The sequence below is a fragment of the Varroa jacobsoni genome, unplaced genomic scaffold, assembly GCF_002532875.2.
Source record: "Varroa jacobsoni isolate VJ856 unplaced genomic scaffold, vjacob_1.0 scaffold_265, whole genome shotgun sequence".
NCBI classification, from domain to species: domain Eukaryota; kingdom Metazoa; phylum Arthropoda; class Arachnida; order Mesostigmata; family Varroidae; genus Varroa; species Varroa jacobsoni.
The window spans coordinates 123,322-143,658 of NW_019213167.1; the positions used below are offsets into that span (position 1 = coordinate 123,322).

Below are 20,337 nucleotides of genomic sequence, written 5' to 3' on the forward strand. Positions count from 1 at the left end.
ATATATAGAACAACGATTTAGCTGCACAGCCGCTTTACGAGTATCGCCACATTGTTGTCAATGCACATTGTGTGTTAGGACGTAAAGGAACGAGAAAATCAATTTTTAATACTGTCTGCCATCTCTGTCTTAATTTTTGTTAAAAGAGCTCTTTGATGGCAATCATATGGAAAGTGTTTTTGCAAAAATATAATTTCACAGATCCTTATTGATCGAAGACGATAAACTGATCGGTTAGCTTTGCCTTCAGAAGGAATTAGCGGCACCACTCAATAGTCAAAATTGCAAGTCAAAAACAATAACATTAAGCTTGACGGTAACAGATATTTTGTCGACAATTCGATCGGTGTTGCGGTGGTCCTTCTAAAAACTCATACTGGACAATTTGCTCACTTTCTAATGCCATTGGAATTTGTTAGTATTTTCTAGGCCATTGTTTTCGTCCACAAAGGCTCTAACTCTCATGTCATGCCAATGACAAATTTATAGTAATGGTACTTTATTTGCAAGTGGCTGACGGTCAGCCTACTCAAGCCTGCCTTTTCTTCAGATTACCTGATTCTGTGAGTCAAATAGCTCACCGATATCAGTAAGGAGCTGGAAGCAAGAATCTCCAGCTGAGAAGTATGGGACCGCGTGAAAATAAAAGAAGAATGGAACAGAAAAAAGGGAGACGAGTTAAGTTAAAGATTTTGAATCAACAACACATCGGATTCAAAAGGGGAATGGATGCTTGCGGTCTAGGCTTGGGCTTAAACTTTTGCTTCATACCGTGGAGTTGGACGTGCTGCCTGCAGTTGGTGGAGGCTAGATTGAAACCTAATTTGCGCTTTTCCTAGTTTTGTCACTGGTCTTCCTTCATTTCGACTTCATTGGCTCTTCAATAAAGAGGAGTCTGGGGCAGCCACGCTGCACTAGGCCACTCTAGTGACCGAAAGAAGCTTCAGGTGAAGTCGACAAATGTGGAGCTAAGGGAGGAAAAAACAAGGAAAAGCATGGCAGCGACGTTGCGGAGTGTTGCAGGGCTTCTTTTCAAAGCTTCTGGGCAAATGAAAGATTGGCTGGAGGGTTAGCGGCTGGAGCTTGCTAGCCCTTCATGCGAGACGGACCTGCGCAGAATAAGAACGGACGGTTTAGGACGATAATGATCGTGTCAGTGCTGGTAGCGATGATCCTGACTTCTCGAAGATGAAGCACTAAGCGGGTTATGGTCAGTGGCCAAAAAAAAAGCATCATCGTATAGTATGGGCTTAGTTTCGCGTTATTTTTAAACGAGAACGTTAAGATGAGACTCGCGAAATAAGAAGTTGGATGAGAAAGTGCTGGGAACTGTAGTGGGGGGCGAGAGCGACAGAATTATGATGAAACGGAAGTCGGCTGACGAATTTTAATGGAACTCTGTCTTAGCCGGCCAAGCTCGATGAGAGGATTAAGAACAAGGCCGGAACGTCCTGCCCTGTTCTGCTCAGTCGTCTAATAGGCTATTAGTTTGGCCTGCTCTCGGGGAACAGGTAGACTCGAAACTAGCAGCTATGAGCTATAGAGCTGGACCTACCGACAGTATAGATTTGTTTTACTATCAGAGGATTTGGGTTTCTCGTAGAGAGAAGTAGAAAGAATATTCTCGCCAGCAAGATATGTAAGTTGATGTTTTTAAGATTGGTGCCCATAATAAATGTAGTAAGCAGAAAGAAGCACAGTCGTGGTAACAATCTTAGTATCTTTATAGATAGCCCAGCTAATTTGATTCCAATATCGTTTACTTTGTTATGTATTCCTAGAATTTCTAGCTATCGTCGTGACCAAATATGCGTTTCATTTATACATATGTATTATTCACACAACAAGCGTTTCTGTTGCAATCTGAAAAGGTGCTGTCATGGGAGCAGTTCAAGAAACGTAACAAAGCTTGATCTTTATTTTTTGCACGCAACGTCATACTTAGCTGTAGCCTACGCTGTCATTTGTGTCCATACACGACCCAACATTCCACTTACTTACCTGCCTCAGCCTGCAAGTGGGTCTGCTCGTGTCTTTGCTGATTCATTCATATTCTGCGTCGTCTCTTGCTTGTATGCATGTTACCCGAGCCCACTATCGTAGTTAGTCATGAATGCAGTTTTTTTTTACTCCGTACAATCAGTGCGCGGCTGTTTGGCTTACCCATTAATACACCATATACATGCGGTGTTATGAAAATTTACATATCATTTGCAAATCTGTGGCAGGAGACACAGGTCCTGCTTAATATATGTATATATGGAGGTTGTAGAGTATGTCATCATCCCGTCGACGCTGCATCGGCCTGGCACGCCGCAATGGATATTGTTAATGTCAATATAGTACATATTAATAATAGGCAGTATTCACTACATATATATACAGAGAGAGTGAGAGTGTGTGAGAGGGAAGAGAAGCATACTTACTTTCTTGGTGATGTTCGCGCATCGATCTCCATCAGTCGTTCGATCGTGATGACGATAGTAGCAGCTTATGGTTGAGGATCCTCAAGTTCGTCTGTCAATCATTGGTTGGTCGATAATCCCATCGATGATTAATTGTACGATACTAGTGATTGTTGTCAATGTTTTCTGTTGCCAGGATTCATATGTTAATTTTTGCGCTTCTTCGGGCTGTGAGTTTGTTTCTCTCTCTATGAGATTTAATAAGTGTGTGTGTGTGTTTATTATTATATTTATAGCCGCTTTCTTTATTCTTTGTCCTCTCTTTCTTTCTTCTGTAGGAAGTTCTACCCAGACCAGAGTCAGGAATTCCAACGCTTCGTGTAAGTTAAGATACGTTTGTGTCCTAACGAATGAGGGCAATTCGACGAGTAATGCCCGTGTGCGATGATGCTAAGGTCGATATGTGTGAACAACGTCGTGGACAACAGCGGTTCTGGCACCCCGCACCAGCCTACTCAATGGGGGGAGGGGAGGGGGGGGGGGCAGTGATAGAAAACTAGAGGCGATAATACATATGAATTGTGAGAATTGTTTGCCCCGTTCGTTGTTCAGTGTTTAGTTGATTGTTTACATTCACATAGTAAAAACAAACAAGCAGATGATTTACGACCCAGCTGGCCCAATCAGCCTTATGCATTGGCACATAAGCAGACACCGTCCTTCTGTTTCTTTATGCGTAACAGGTAGAAATTCTAGTGAAACAATCTTCGTTCTCCAGTATGGAATGGAGCAGCATTTGAGCAAAAATCGCCGTAGGATAGAACAACTAATTCCCGTTAGTGGATATGGGTGTGACTGTGTGTCCGCGTGTAAGAGAAATGACGTGAATAGAGGAAATAGACAAATGAGATGTATCTAGTTATCATTTCGTTTGTAGAGATTGAGTGGATATCTGCAAATAGAATAGAAGAATCGATCTATTTATTTTATGGCATCCTATATTACGAATGCATATAGGATATCAGCGCACCGTTAAGAAATGGAGTAGCAGTAACTTACAGAATCAGAATCACATGCGGGGTATGATGCAAGGTATCTAGGTAGGGAATTTAAATTGCTTCACCTAGCTGATGAGGATTCAAGGATGACAGCGCGAGGCGGTGAAGCCATTATTCTACTACACAATTGCTGTATGTATTAACAGCTAGTTTTTTTAAGTTACTTCAGACCAACTAAGAATGAGAATATTGTATCAACGATAATAGGAATAGCAAACGGGCGAAAATGGCGGAGCGGAAACGGGCGAAGGGGAAATAACAGGACAGAAAATAAATTACGAGCAGCACACAGTACGGGCCACGCAGAATTTTACAATATTTTCCACCACCTGACCAGGTAGTTCAAAGCAGCATCTAGATTGAATTTTGCTGAGGTCTTCTTACTGATATCTTTGTAAACTCCAGCACCTTAAATTTTTTCTCTTTTTTCCCAGTTATAATGACCATATGAGTTATTACCACATCCGATGCTACGTCTTCTTCGGTGTAGTTACTTTTTTTAGCGACCGAAATTAATAATTATTTCTTATTATTATAACAGTAGTAATCTGATATCAGCTACCTATCTTACCTTGCGCAAGTGTCTAGCGCGCCATAGGCCACACAACACAAAAATGGTCGATTGAGTCCAAACATTTGTAAGAGATAAAGTAACTTAAGAGGTTCTATCAACGGCGTCTTTTTCTTAGGCAAATGTTACTCAGCAGCTTTGGAATCGTGTTCTCCCTATCGGCACGTTTCACGAGGTGCCGATAGACCCGAACTGCCCTAACTGTCATCATTGAACACCTTTTGAATAGACACGCATGGCAAGCAATCCGAAGCTTCATGAGAAAACAGACTTTGAATTGAAAGCACTTTAGATCATATATAGATCCATCAGCACATTGTAATAGGTGCGATATTGCATATTACTGGAGAATATATCCTGCGGGGTTTGTATGCTTCAAAGTCGCTTCTTCTATAGTTACGATCGTTATCATCATCTGTTGATGCCCAATAAAAGGCAATATATGTTGTAGCCTTTGAAAGAACCTTTGAGTGTGATAATGAAACTTACTTAGTGATGTACACTTTTATTATATTGCAAACAGATGCATTCTAACAACATTTTTTACCTTGTTTTTTTTTTATAATTCCCATAATATTTTTTCGGGCAACTTCACCTTCATAAAATGGCCTAATAACGTAAATCATAGTTAACGAGATTGATAGAATTAGTTCATTGTTTGAATTTAACCACAAATAATCATACTGCGCGATCATACTGTGTCCTATAGGTGATGCGAAGGCGTCTATATTTCACTAAAAGCTGCTGATGTTGCTTTTATCTACAGATGTTTCTGTTTGTCGGTGTTAGTCCGATGTCATTGAGGCCACTGGAGCCCAAAATGGTGGTGAAACGTTTATTCGCGGAACCATGCAAACCCAAAACGAAACTAAGACCCGCCCCGCCAACTCGCTCGTTCGATCTGCGAAACTGCCGCAGCAGCGTTTGTCTGACAGGCCTACACCGAATGGCTTGCCGTAGCAAAAAGGCGTATGGATGGCCGTCGAATGCCCAATGGAGTCACTCCTCGCAGACCATGGGCGGGAAAAACTCAGCAATAGGGAAGAACGGGGAAAAAGGGGGTGCAGTGTGGGGTTCGAGACGACTATGTTTCCTCCATTTGTCATGATGGGCCTCTGGGGTAGAAAAGGAGCAAAAAGGATATCTACCCTCGGTCGTGCCTCATTTGTGTGGTGGTACCAGTGAGGTCCGACAGCCTCTCAGCTCTGACCGAATAGCCAGGCACTCAGTCGTCCATCGTACCACCCGTAGACCAGCGGCCGTCGTCCTTTTTCTTGACCGAGCAGGGTTGTTTTTCCTATCGTCTCTAGGCCCGCCACCATCGCTACCGCTGATAATGCTACCGGAGTAAGAAAGAAGAGAAAAGGTTGGTTGGTAACGATACACCTCCTTGGCAGAAAGAACGCTATGAGGAAAGTAGGAAGCCCCCCCCCCCCCCCCCCCATAAAAAAGATTAAGCTAGGTGAGCCTGGCGAATTTTTGTTGAGCGAAACATTTAGTTAAGGGCAATGGTTCTGGAATTCGGGGAAAAGACGTGGCAGGTTTAACAGTACAGCAGATGGCGGTAAAAGTAAACGGCTGAATTTAGATAGCACATTCAAATGAGCAGCCTGAGGTTGTGAACCTTCTAGATTTTTTATCGGGGTTTACTGTACGCAATGATTCGATAACTCAAAGGATCTCGATTCGATTACGCATTGCTAATTGACCTTATCATTATTCCGTATAGTCATAGTTCTTGGTATTGCATAACGGTTTGACTAACCGTGATTTGATACCAGTAGGCAGGTTTACTAGGGTATAGGTGTTAATCAAATGAAATAGAGGTGGAATTGTCCTCTATTTTGTCCATACTGGTTATGTACCAGAAATCAGAAGGTGGACTATAGTGTCTCTAACGAATCTAAAATATTTGTATTTATGATTAGGTTGCGCATACCTTTTCCTTCCATGAGAAACGTAGGACACAGCTGATCAAGATTGCTTTCTAGATCTAACGTGAATATTGCTCGAGCATCACGGACTCAAATTTTATCTTGAGGGTAGTGATTTGTTCATTTTAGAACTATACAATAACAAAAAAACGTAGCCTGGAAGGACAAACAGAAGGCTCGCGTACAAAAATGCACCGACTGTATAGCAGCGCCATGCAATAAACCGTAGGAAAGAGAAGGTGTTAACGGTGGAACTCTATAATACATGCGCGATTGAACAGTTCAGTAAGCCGTGCTTGCACAGTCACTACCAGATAGTTGTGGCCGCTGGGAGGAGTGATTCCAGTCGTCGCCTGCTTGGTCCGTCTATCGACGAGTGTTCTGGCGATTGCTATAGACGAACGCTAGAAAGCCGAAGTGAGTGCTCTCTACGCGACATACGCCCCCTGTAACGAGCCAGCGAAGCGAATTTTGCCCGAAATGACCGAGCTCTATAGCGAATATCGGTCTGTCTGGATAAATTTGTTTCTCCTACTACTGCGGGCAGTGCACAACGTTCGAGAGCAGATTTCTTTTGCCTATGAGTATAGTTCGCTAGTAAACAGCAAAGCAAGCAAAGGAAAGGGGAGTCTTTCGCGTTCACCGCTCCGCCCTCATTTTCACTGGATGCGTTACAACTTTGAGAATTTTGTTTCTGGTCAAACAAACAGACCAGATGTCTCTTGAAACGCGCAACAGGTCGGATAAATCAGTGGATATCTTGTTATCGTGACTTCTGCTGATAGTGACTGATTTTTTTAGGTTGCTTAGACAGAGCTGCAAGATTAGCGGGCTCGTGGCACTGATTGCTAATTATACTACTCATATTGTCTCGTATATTTCTACCACGTGCGCAGGCTAACACTAACCCAACAGATACTGCAGTGGTGGTAGTTTTGCCCTATATGGCGTTAGGTGTTGCTGTGAGCATCGGCTACAAGAAAAACGAGCGACAAACGTGCGTAAAGGTAGAATTGTACTGTATTGTAGTGACATACGTGTTAAACGGTATACGCGCACACCCGCCCATAAACATGTGTGCCAGTGGGCTCTAATAACTAGTATAATAACCGAAGGCTAGTAAAATGGCTTGTAATCGTGTAGATGTCATTATTTTTCGATTGTCTGCCTTCATAATAATAGTACCTGGCGTGTAGCTGTTCTCGGTCAGCAGAAGTTCGTAGTCTTAACGGCCCAAAAGAAATTATCGGCGCTCACGACTACAGGGAGTTACAGGACAGGGAGGGGAGAAAGAGAAGGATGAATTGCCTGGAAACAGCAACACCAGCAATAGCTGCGTTAACAAATTTAAAGCATGACACCACAAGCGACCATCCGTTCTCCGTTCCTGCGTTTAAGGAATTTGTTCTTTCTTCCTCTTACTTGACGCATGCCCACTCAACCTCTTCGTCAAAATCTACCTCACGACAACTGCCGCTACTTAATCGGATGACGTCACTGGCCGCTCTTCACGCTTCGCAATGGTCGTCGTCGCTTCCACGAAACAGGCAGGACGGGCCTTCGCAGCCCCAAGTACAACACACCTATACATATGAGAGCTCACAGGCGACAATTGCGTCAAACGGTGGCGGGGCCGCTGGTGCTGCCGGACCAGGTACCGGCGGCACCCAACTGGAGGACAGTAAACACCTGCCGGCCGCTAATCTCGTCGGAATCGAAAAACAACTCGTTAGCCGAACGCAACAGGAGGTCAAAACGCAACAGGTACATGCTGCCCAACCCAATTTGCTTTTTGGCCGTTAGGTTTATTGCCAACTGCCCTGCTTGTCTTCTACTAGCAATTACCCGCTTTAGCACGCTTGGGCGAAAGAACAGGGCCGGATAGGTCATACAAAGGCAATATCGGCGATAATAGGCCCTTGTATCTCAAAATGCGCGAAGTAGACGAGCGAGCAAGTAAAAGCTCATGTTGCACGATCAACTGGCCTGCCCTGAGATCCCGTCCAAATATGATCATGTACGCTTGACCCCAGCCGGCCATGAGCTCGTTGGCTGCATACGTTTTACAAGATTTTGTCTTGGCGGATGCTATTATTGGCTTATTTGATTCGTTCGTTGGCTGAGTTAGTTTGATTGTCGAAAATTACGTAATGGTAACGCCATGTGGCACTTGTCAATGCATTTAAGCGGCGGTGGTGATATACTTCGCTTATTTGCGCCCCTTATCTTTCTATATTGAGTTAGTTCTGTTATGTGGGTTTCGTTGACGAAACATTACCTCCTATCATTTTTGTTCTTGTTACGGTCGTTCTAGAATAATATCGAAAGGATCTTTAAAGTGTTTTCGTTAATTTACAAGCAAGTATTTTTGTTGCCAATGATTGGCTAGTGTATTGTTTTTTTTTTGTAAAGTTTTGGATGTAAAGCTTAGATTAAAATGCGTGAAAATAGTTGAACGAATATAATTACTCGATTTTATGGGTCCAATTTATACGAGAGTATATTCGTAAACATTATTCTTAATTCAGGTTGCTACGCTCTCTAAATTATATGCATGGCCTTGATCATAGACACCATTGCTCCAAAAAAAACGTACGTTATTTGTTTTCACAGTTTCGCAGGCGTCCCGTAAATCGGTCTCTACTAGTAGCTAACAGAGGAAAATGGTAACAACATTTTGTCCCGAAGAAACACAAGCACTAATCGACGATACATAACACCTGATTTTCGAATGTCGCGATTCTAATGGAAAAAACAAGTATTATGTCTTATATCTTGTAAATTGCGGCTGTAAATAACATCGTTCATGCATCATCAAGTGGCTAGTTCTACTTTATTTGATATTGGACAGAAGAGAACTTTAGCCAAACTTAAATATGAAATGGCCGCGCGCAATGCATTGTGTTGTAGTACTCTTTTAGGCATGAATGAACCTATTGACTGCGACAAAAGGGCTGACGGAAGAACACATATGTATGTTAGCCAAATGTTGATCATTGCCAAGAAATGTTAAAAAAAAGTATTCCACTTAATTCTTCTCATCCTTGCCGAATATAAGTTAGCGTTTTGAAGATTTAAAAGCTATTGAAATGATTATGCAATATACATCTCAAACAGAACGGACAAAATCAGTGGTTACACTACACAGCTCCATATTAAGTTTTTGTTTATTTTCTTTTCTATATAAATTCAAGTAACGCATATCGCAGTTACTGGGTCCTATATTGACCCACATTATGTTATGGATATATATGTTTAAATTTTGGCATGCATTATTGCTGCTAGGAGTTTTAGCATCTTTCTTTCCGGATCGCAGTTCTCCTAATTTTTATTGTTTCTTTGTGGGAGCTTTTTTTCGGATATCGTTTTATTGGTTATTTTTTCTACTCGTTGATACATCAGCATTGTCGGCCTGTTATCAGAGCGACTGCACAAATATATTTTCCGGGAATGATTTTCCTGTATTTATATTCATTACATATGTGTGCCGAAACAAAGATAGTAAAGTCCAGCAACTGTTTTTCTATATCGTTACTATTATTTAGCTTGAATGGCATTGCCACCATTTCTGAGTTATAAAATCTTTTGTACAAATGAACACTAACCCAATCTCTATTTAGTTCTGTGTGCATGCATTGTGTTTGCCTATGTGAACGTTTTTATGGTAACCTTAATTCATGCACAGATTGAATATATCTGTGATAATTTCTCATATGGGTAATAATACATTGTACAGCCTACTTCGCGCTTCGGCCATGTGTATTTATGTTAATGTGCCACATTCCTACTAACCGCTACGGATACGAGTCGGAATGATCAAAGAAAAACCTTTTTTTTATTCTTCATTGCTCCGGAGCGGCTGGGTTCTCTTCTCAGTTGCTCAGAGAGGTTGGTCATCGACCATCTAATGCTCGGGCCATCATATCACCAAATCAGACGCGAATCCAGTACGAATTCCTCGGCTATTGCCATTCCCTTATCCACCCCCAGTGTGAGGCACTTGTATGCATCCCGAGAATTTTCGTTCCAAACGGTTTACGCGACCCCCGTCTCCCTTTATTCTTTTGCTCTGATACTGTCGGGTAAAACCGTTTCCTTTTATCAGCGAGGTACCCCATCTATGAAGTGGATAAAAAAATGTTGATTATGTGTAGTGTAGCTTTGCGGTCCAGATGCTGCAACCGATGGATGAAACAATAAAAATTGAACCTGAGCATACTAATTATAACGATGACTAGCCAGCCATACCTAAGTAAGCTTTTGCTAAATTTCTCAGCTCTCTAATGTGTCGTCATGCATGATGAATATTATGTTATATTCGATAATAATGTAAATAATAATTATAATATCATCACACAGCGTGTCGTGTCTATTTCTGTAACCGATGTTATAAGAGCGCTTGGTGGACTGAACGAACCTAATGGAGGTTCCATGGCAATGCGCACTTCACAGTAACTGTCAGCTAGCGTGGTACTACTTTTTTTGATAGTTGTGAATAAGTTATTTTAAAAATCGTCCTACCTGATAAAGTGACTCATATCATGATGCTTAAAGGACGGACATTCAAATTGGTTTTTGAATGAGCCGATTATCGTGACAATTGAGCTTGGGTTGGGCATGCTTTTCCGTGCTTCCGCCTTGTCCCGCTGTCTCCAATGTTTCTCCCTCATAATTTTCTGTGCTAACTGCTATATACTGATTCGATTCGTAACCCACCGAATGCCAAAGGTGAAAACGGTAACAAAGTTGGTCAAAACTCGTGAGGTTCGTCACATCGGACCGGATGGTCAACCGGTAGATCTGGACTTCGCAGCTGGCCCACCTTCGGACTTCATTCAATACCCGCCCCATCCGGGACACCCAGTACATCCAGGCCATCCGGGCTTTCTTCAAGAGGGCGCAGACGGCTCCATGAGCTACTTCGAAGGACAGCCGCCTTCGCCGGCGAACTATGACGCTTATTACAGTAGACCGCCGCCTCCCGCGGGACCGGCTGGCGCCTACCCGGCAAGCGCCAACTTCCAGGTACACAAACCTAAAAGCGCAAGCACGAACGAAGCAGGAGAGCGGTTCGTTGTTTTTGGCAAAGGAAGAGGATGATGTCCATCTTAGTTACTTGTTAAGGTGACACAGTATTCTTAACCTCCTGCGAAAATTCGTTTTAAACAGTCGATCTTCTGCGCTTCTGTCAGAGCTGAAAAACCATTGCTTTATTCGTATTTGAGACCACGTGTCAACATAATATTTAAAAAAAAGCTGATTCCCATCCTAGCCCAGCGATTCTTGAAGTGATTTTTATTCCCTTTTTTAACACCCCACAAATATCCTCACCGAAACTATGTGTACAGTTATTCATTTGTTAGTCATCCTGATTCCACTGTTGCGGTTTCTGTGTTCCATCGTGTCTATTTTAATGCTTCTATTTGCGAGGTGACCCTGGGCCGTTTGTTCTTCTTGATCCATTTGTTGGCCATGCGCCACCAACGTTGCCCGTTATTATCTCGTATATCCGTTCCGCAGGAGTACGAGTATTACCCCTCGGTGGGTGGCCGGCAATCACCTACCTCAGTCATCTCGGAATCCCCGCCTCATTCGCACGGAGGTGCGGGAATGTTTCCCCCAGGAGGTCCTCCGACGTCCGGCTACGATGAACTCGACTCGACTCTCGTTACGCCACAACAGAGGTAGGAAGTCATGATGAGTTGGTTTGGCAGTGCCACGACCAAGTAAACAATGATGGTCCTGAAAAGCATTGACAATAATTCGTGTGGACGTGTTTGTGTGTTTGAATTGATTTGTAGCTAAAACAGAGCATAAAACAGTAATATGAAGATCATCGAATTTTAGGTGACGATTTACTTACAATTGAAAAAAACAAGAAATTATTTATTCTTTAGTTTAAAAGTTATTTAGATGGTATACAAATTAGCGGTTGGGAAACTTACACGTATGCATGCAGCTAACACATGTGACTAACATACATAGAGTAGTAATTCTGTACCCAACAAGTGCAATTTAACATTAAGCAAAAGAATAGGATTATCAGGAAATGTATATTTAGAAATTTACATAAATAAAACCTTTTTCCTAGATTGCATTGCAACCATTAATTAATGTGAGCAGATTAGCTATAACCAGCTTTGTTTTTCGTTTTCTTTCCATGCTCTTTCCTTCGTTACGTTGCACTCGGCCAAAAAGGGCCTCGTACTATCAGCAAGGTTACCCAGGCGGCTACTTAGATCAACGAAATTCTTACGATCCGTACGGCCAAGCACCGTTCGATGGACAGCCACCACCTCCCCCTGCAGCACCTCAGGCGGGCGAGAGCGGTGGCGGTGGAGTTCGTTTCCGAGATCCCGATCTTCACGAGGTCATCGAGTTCCTCAGCCATCCAAACAACGTGGTGCGGTCAAATGCCGCCGCCTACCTCCAGCATCTTTGTTATATGGACGACAATATGAAGCAGAAAACACGTGCACTCGGCGGGATTTCACCTTTGATCGAGCTTCTTGCCCAACCGTTCCCTGATATCCAACGCAACGCGTGCGGAGCTCTGCGCAATCTGTCGTACGGTCGGCGTAACGATGAGAACAAGAGGGCAATTCGAAACGCCGGTGGAGTTCCAGCGCTCGTCCATCTATTGCAGTCGTCACCCGACAACGACATACGAGAACTGGTTACGTGCGTCCTCTGGAATCTCAGCTCATGCGACGAATTGAAGCGGCCAATTATCGATGATGCCCTCCGGCCGCTTGTACAAGGCGTACTCATTCCGCTCTCTGGCTGGGACCGGGCGTCCCTGTCACATAACGGCGGGGCCGGAGGCGATAGCAAGCCCGCACAAGAAATCTATTGGACAGCCGTGTTCCGTAACGCATCCGGTGTACTACGTAATGTCAGCTCGGCTGGCGAGTTCGCGCGCCGACGGCTCCGTGAATGCGAAGGTCTACCTGAAGCACTATTGCATCTCGTACGAACGGCGGTACGGAAAAACGACATGGATAATAAAAGCGTCGAAAACTGCGTTTGCATACTCAGAAATCTTTCATACAGGTTTGTAGTCATGTCTCGTTACAACAAATATTACGTTGTTTTAATCATAGATTATTGGCTGGGTCATTTTTCATTTGTGCTGTGTATGCAAAGGCTAAAATCCCTGTAATGAGGTAAAAACGGAAGCGGCCACAAGATACAGCATTACAATAGAGACTCTTAGGGGTCACTCCTTCATGCAAACGTAAACCAACTTCAAATATAAAATAACGTGTGGTTACACAGTTGCAAACAAACATATTAAATATAATTGGCCCTAGTTAGATTTACGACATCACTCTAACCTCAGGTTTGGTTCTTCTCGCGTTAACTTGTGGACTGGTGATACAATTAAATTTTCGTCACGACCAGGTGCCAGGAAGTACAGGATCCAGAATACGACAAAGCGCCGCCACCACCACAGCTGCAGGACGGCACAGGGACAACAGGACGTTCGGGAGCCTCTTCCGTTGCGTTCAAGGTTGGTGAAAGTCTTGGCTGCTTCGGCGCCAAGAAGAAAAAGGCTCAATCGTCATCATCTAGCGAACAGATCGCCTCTCATCCGTCATCTGCCAGTCCATCCGGTATGGAGCTCCTATGGCAGGCTGACGTAGTGCAGCCATATTTATCACTATTATCTGAATGCTCGAACCCCGAAACCCTGGAGGCAGCTGCAGGCGCTATTCAGAATCTAGCTGCTTGCTACTGGCAGCCGTCGGTTGACATTCGCGCTGCAGTGCGAAAGGATCGTGGCTTGCCAGTTCTTGTTGAGCTCCTCCGAATGGAGGTTGATCGAGTCGTTTGCGCGGTTGCCACTGCGCTCAGAAATCTCGCCATGGATCAGAGGAACAAAGAGCTAATTGGTAAATCTAGGATTTTTCAAACATACATTTTTCATCTACATATGTAATACCTCAGGACAGACAGGCGCTAACCGAACACAAATATAATAATAGACATACGTTTGTTACACATACTTCGCATGTAAACTGTACGTTTGGTCCTTTTTGTTAGCGACTTCAGAGGATATATTTGTGCATACGAATCGTCGTTTTGTTGTACTCTAGTTGTGTTTACATCTTAAATGAACTGGTTAGGAAACTGCCATAAATGTTCGACTGTGCTTTATATATGGAATCGATTTTCAAGCAAAAGCTGTCTCACCCGTTTTATTGTACATTTCTGTGTTATACGTACCCAAAAAACAACGCATCATGACTATCCATCACCAACGTATGTTCGTACAATTTTTTCAGGCAAATATGCAATGAACGATTTGGTACAAAAGCTGCCGAATGGAAATCCGCAGCACGACATGGGCACATCAGATGATACCGTAGCCGCTGTACTAGCTACGCTCAATGAAGTTATCGTTAAGAACAGCGATTTCGCGAGCTCTCTCCTTGAAGCTCATGGCGTCACCCGGTTAACTCACATCACGAAGCAGAAACAGCGCTTCTCGGGTAGAGTGGTCAAGTTTGCATCGCAACTGCTCTACAATATGTGGCAGCATGTGGAACTCCGGGAAGCGTATAAGAGTGCCGGGTGGCGGGAAAGCCACTTCCTGACTAGGAACCTCGGCGGCAACGGGGCCGCGGGGCCCTCGACTGGATTAGGTGGGGCCAACTACAGCACGCTGTCAAGACCGATTAGTTCCCAGGGTGGCACCCGTTACGAGGATCGCACATTGCCACGTGGCGCCGGTCGAGAGCTCAATCGACATCATCACAACAACAACAATTCATCGGCAGGACAAGCCGCTGGTCAAGGCAGCCAGGGGGCCTTCCGGGCTGCGCCTGGAGCCCAGGAAATGCCTTTAGCTGAAATGCATAACCTTTCGATACAAGATGGTGCACCACATCGTCAGCCGCCTGTCGGAGGTGTACCCATCTTCCCACCTGGACCCGTAAGTGTTAATATTCTATAGAACGTAACTGTCACTAGATGTTCCAATCAGAACCAATGGATAATGAAATCGAAGGTTCAACAAGTAAAAATGGCGCGTATTTATTAGGTCATGGCGAACAATGTTCGTACAGTTTTGCGTCTATTAAGTACTATAGTGCGATCTGGGATATTCCTTTGGATCACTGGACCAAATATTTTTGTCAATGTTTAACTTTAAAAAACTCAGAAAAGGAAGACCTAACTAACTGAATTTCATTTCTGCTAATGACTCGCACGCTGCCTTGGATTATTCTGACCGATTTGCACGGTTGTTTTGTACTGCGTTTTACCGGGGCCGTCCTTTCAACATCGAATAACCGTCAATGACGTTACGTAATAAATACCTAAACGATAAAACAGCCCCCCGGCTTCTAACAGCTTCCCGACCTGGTCTTACACAACTAGGCTAACCCTCACGGAGGGAACGGCAACCCTGCGAATCCTTGATGCTCAATATCTTGAATAAGTAATTCAGCTAATCAACATATCCCCTCAGTGGGCAGTTCACCTGCGACCTAAGCATTCAGAAAAAGGACCGACAAAAAAACGTCACTTCACCGATCTCTACGATCAAATAAAAACAATTTACGCTAAAACTATGCCTCTATAATCGAAAAATATACAAGTAAACATCGTCGACCTCTACGAAATGGAGCTGTCAGATGTCTTCCGCTGCTTCAAAAAAATTCGACTCGTAAAGATTAAGATCGAAAGATAAATGGTGTGTCTATATTTAATAAACTGCATGTATGGATGCATTTTAGCGAGCATTATTATAACGACTGTGGTTCGTACCCGCTTTTATCACTCTGGGATTGTTAAATCTTAGTGGAGCCTGACAGAGAGCAAACGTAATATGATGAGCGAAATAGCTTCAAGGTTACAATAAAAATAATTTCTAGATTTGATAGTAAATTGTTTGCTTGTCTGCAACAATGTAGCGAAGCACGTTTAGTTATTTATTAGATGTGTTAACGTTCATTACCTTTTTTATCGTTTCGCTCTGGTATCTGTATATACGATCGTTCTTACAGCATCAGCTGGCCGAGGTGCACAAAGGGCCGATGCTAGCTAGAGAACCAGTTTATGCCCAAGTGAATCGGGAAAAAAAGCTGCGCCATCGCCCCCCCGGAGATGGTCACATGAGTCCTGTGGCGCATCTGCTGAGCCAAAGTGGACATATGAGTCCTGTGCCCGGCGGAGCTCTCAACGTCAGCCATACAACGTTACCACGGGATACGCACCCATCTACCAGCGAAAGTACGCACCAGCTTATTCCACCGGGAACACCGACGCCTAACGGGTTGCACCATCCGCACGCGATTCAACAAGTTGTTACAGCCAATGGAGGCCCATCCGTGGGAGGTGACTCTTGGGTGTAGTCAAGACACAATATTATATACGGTGGTGTATCGACGTTCAGCTATAGAGCAGCTTCAGTGACACGCTACTGCAGAAGTGATTCGGGCGCAAAACCAAGTCTCTGATTACCACTCAAACTTAATAGCACCACTGAATGGGAACGCTTGCTCCGTTTTAGTTGATCGTTAGTTAATCAGTTGTGGTCGATTATGTGAACTGCAGTAGCATGACGCAATCGAGGACAAGAGAAAAACAGCCAGAAAATGATTAAATATAAAATATGTTAAACGCGTCTGTACATTCCATCATTTTGACGGCAGGCTGCTCTTGCCCCTGATGCTAATTCATTTAAGGGAATGAGTTTTTAATCAAAAATTAAATATATCCAATATGATCAAGACCATCACTGAACACACTGTTAATTAAGCTTGTTTTTCATTGAGCTCAAAATTTTATAGAGTACAACTCGTTTCACGCCGTGCAGTATCGGAACAAACGTCTGTCAAACAGTTTATTTATATGGGACTCATTATATTTATGCCCCAATTATGCCCGTCAAGTTGAAGAGCCAGATGTAATAGCTGCAGCTAAAATATAATGACACTATTTTTTAAACTGCTTTTTTTCACTTATGCCTTGTTTAAACCTGTGTATATGACGAGCTAATATTGGAAGATAAGGAGCTACCGATAATCAAAAGCGTATATATATATGTGTGTATGCATAAAGCTGGTTGGATCATGTTGTTTGGCTATGGGTCCTCACAACCTTTGCTTGAGTTACAAACATAAGTGTACTATAAATGGCAAACTAGTGGCAAATAATCATGCTTTTTTTTTTTTAGAACATTAGAAGCGGGGAAAAACGTTCTGAAAACGTTACGCACATCACATGTGGAACTGTGGCGGATGTTGGACTAATGACAAAGCTGGTGCAATTCTATCCATCCCACATGCCGACATTAATGGTACAACGAAACGCTGCCACGAGTGTATAATTGATAACAGCAGATGGACGTCTGACAGATAGCCAGCTGGTTTTATAGCCACCAGACAAAACACAAAAAGCAAAGCAATTGTGTGCATGTATGTTACTTCTATAAGAAATGATTAATTAAAATTGTACACCAACACACAGAAACATATGAGAAGAAATATAATAGACGAATATTAGGTTTCTCGCCAAAGGAAAAATTTGGTATAGGCCAGACGTTAACCTTGACTTACTGATCAGAGGTCAGAGAAAAACATCACATCGAACATCGTTTCGAATGCCGAAACTTCGGCAGCGGCAGCATACAAAACGGGTGATATTTATCGAACGAATTAATAAGCGCGTGCGCTGGCCATTTTTTCGAGGGGGCGCATCCAACCTACAAATAGGAAGGCGCAGGGTTGTCGAGTTGAATCCCTTTTCGACGAAGCGGTTACCCTTAAATATTACCAATTGTTGCAGTTGTGTTTCTGTACCATACTGAGTGATGGTAGTGTGAGGCCAGGTCCGGTGGGGGGTCCCCAACCAAATATCTCTAACCTAGGACACGACAAACAGAACGAAAGACAAAATACGAATAAAACTAACTACAATTTTTGAAAGTCAACTAACAGCAACGGCAGGGATAAGGTAATCATAAGTACCAATCATGAATTCATAAAAAAGCAATGCTACTATAACATAAGAAACAATAAGAGTCAGAGAGCCGATAACTACTGGAAACAACAAGGCGGACGTAAAAGATAGTTTATAAGTATTAAGAAAACAGCAAAATATAGAACGTTAACATTAAACAGAGAAATCTTACAACAGAACAAGGAACATAATACCAACGAGATCATTATGAAAACCCAATAACGAACGGAACCGATTAACAGAGTAGGGAATATCCTGGATCCGGGACGGATTCGCAGCAGTTGCTTGCGTTCTGCCCCAAACGCTTGGCCCTGTTACCCATTCAAAAACATGTGTAGAATATATATGGAATTCTGGAGAGTACGAAGCACAATAAGAACTATGGCAACATAAACAGATCAGCATTCACAATTCAAAAGTCATTCGACTAGCAGCTATATATATATATATATATATATATATATATATATATATATATATATATGTATATGTATATGTATATAGGGGAAACAAAACCATAAACATGAGTGCAGATTACACGTACTGATGAATTCATACAATTCATAGAAAAAAATCCTTTATTCTAACTGTCCTTTCTGATGTTTTTTGACCTGATTTATTGATTATGATGCCGACTCAACGACGCCTAAGACAGAAGAATAGGTGAATCAGATCCCGTCACTTGAACCTCGCGCCGCTTTATTTGATATTTTAAAGAATAAGAACTATTATAAACGAGAGAAAAACAGATGGTGCAGGGATAATGTGAGAGAGAGGTAAAGGGTGCAAGAGTATGCGCTACGCAGACAAGTATTGCACACAATCAGAATTATTATTCTAATAGAATGGAACGTTCAGATCATTACCACTATTATTATAAAAATATGTGTGATAATCTTAGAGTCACAAAGTTCACCGAAGGAAGTCATCTTTAAATTAATCCTAACCGAATAATTATCAGCGAGTGTCCACAAGTGAGAAGAGATACTGTATTGTACTTCGATGATGGAGTGAAAATAAAACAAGTATTAATCATAATAATAACAATGAATACAAAAGTATAATCGTATAGAACCTCTGTCTCTTCGAATTCGTACTTGACAAGAGCATATGACTATAACCTACCTGCCTGCCTGCCTGCCCAGGTCGCATTGACCAAATCATACCATATTATCTCATAGCAAATACACTGAGGCAATATACTTGATCGTTTCAAGCAGACAGGATTAGAAACAATAGCAATCTTGGCAGGTCGGGTTAACGACTTTGCTCTTATTGAATGCGCGCGTCTGTCAGCCTGTGAGTATGTGTGTTTAGATGTGCAAGCGGCTGAGTGCAAATATCTGCGCATATTCTGTGTGTGTGTGTATGTGTGTATATATATGTATGTACATGCATTGGGTTCCTATTCTTATTGAGTGATACGTGAACGAAGTTACCCAGGCTCTCAAGGACACAACAGAATGGAGAAGAAACGCTTTCATAATTGATTCACAGTAGTACGTAACAGATGTTATCGACATATTGAACACACAAACACACACATCCAAATACAAATATACCAGCCATACCAATCATACTACTATATAGCTCAATCAATCACAGTCAAACAGCGTTGTATAGAATTGAGATTCACCCAAGATATATATATATATATATATATATATATATAGAGAGAGAGAGAGAGAGAGAGAGACTTTAATGGAAAATACGCCCTATACAGGTCGATATGAATTGAAACTAGGGAACACGCAGAGAAGTAAATACATAAATAATCAAGGACAGAAAAATATCCAGTCTGATTGAACAGGCCGGCATTTTGTGGTATGGTGTCTATCGCAAGTACGAACTCTGGAATAACAGGAACATACATGCGATGCTAGTACACACACTTAGCAGACCGATGGCAGTACGCCGGAGCTGAGAACAGAATCGATAGTAGCAATTAGATAACGGTTTCAATACCGGCTTTAACACCGTCCTCTATCGGACTTTCCTGGCCAAAACAACATCCATAAGGCACTTGGAAATAGAGAATACCTTTTTTTTCCGTACGGTAATAAACGCTTTTCGTTGACCGAACACTTTTCGCTAATCTAAATAGGTATAAACAAACTAAAATGTCGCTAATTATGTTGATTATTTAATCGACAGACTCGCTTTGGTAGCGTTTGCCCACAGAAACATGAGTTGGCAAAGAGCGCCAGCGTTCGCTAAAACTTTTGCCTTTCAAAATACGGCATGTAGATTTCAATGATAACACATGAAAATGAAGACTTTTAAAAATAAACATACAAACTGCGACAATAGATATAATGAAGGCTATCGACGAATCGGTCATGTCGCTACAATCCCTGCAAAAAGGACACTATGTTGCCACAAATATATATGTATTCTAT

General features: G+C 42.5%; 1 protein-coding gene and 1 long non-coding RNA gene across 4 annotated transcripts in view; one reads left to right on the plus strand and one right to left on the minus strand.

Annotated features, from left to right (window-relative positions):
• The window catches only part of p120ctn (adherens junction protein p120), a 103,106-nt gene extending 84,094 nt beyond the window's left edge, over positions 1–19,012 (plus strand). For 2 of the 3 annotated variants that reach the window (XM_086967592.1, XM_022830328.2), the window contains 8 exons: positions 2,744–2,785; positions 7,516–7,732; positions 10,697–10,993; positions 11,489–11,652; positions 12,167–13,021; positions 13,373–13,863; positions 14,257–14,906; positions 15,982–19,012. In XM_086967592.1, coding sequence (XP_086823718.1) covers positions 2,744–2,785; positions 7,516–7,732; positions 10,697–10,993; positions 11,489–11,652; positions 12,167–13,021; positions 13,373–13,863; positions 14,257–14,906; positions 15,982–16,329 — 3,064 coding nt within the window. In that variant the 3' untranslated portion in view covers positions 16,330–19,012. Of the gene's footprint in view, positions 1–2,743; positions 2,786–7,515; positions 7,733–10,696; positions 10,994–11,488; positions 11,653–12,166; positions 13,022–13,372; positions 13,864–14,256; positions 14,907–15,307; positions 15,445–15,981 lie in introns of those variants that run through there. The other variant, XM_086967593.1, reaches the window with a different exon arrangement.
• Positions 9,118–10,745, minus strand: LOC111258798 (uncharacterized). The gene is made up of 2 exons (XR_015310295.1): positions 10,490–10,745; positions 9,118–10,086 (listed from the first exon to the last, which is right to left on the minus strand). It is a non-coding gene; the product is annotated as an uncharacterized LOC111258798 (long non-coding RNA).
• Positions 19,013–20,337: the final 1,325 nt, after the last annotated feature.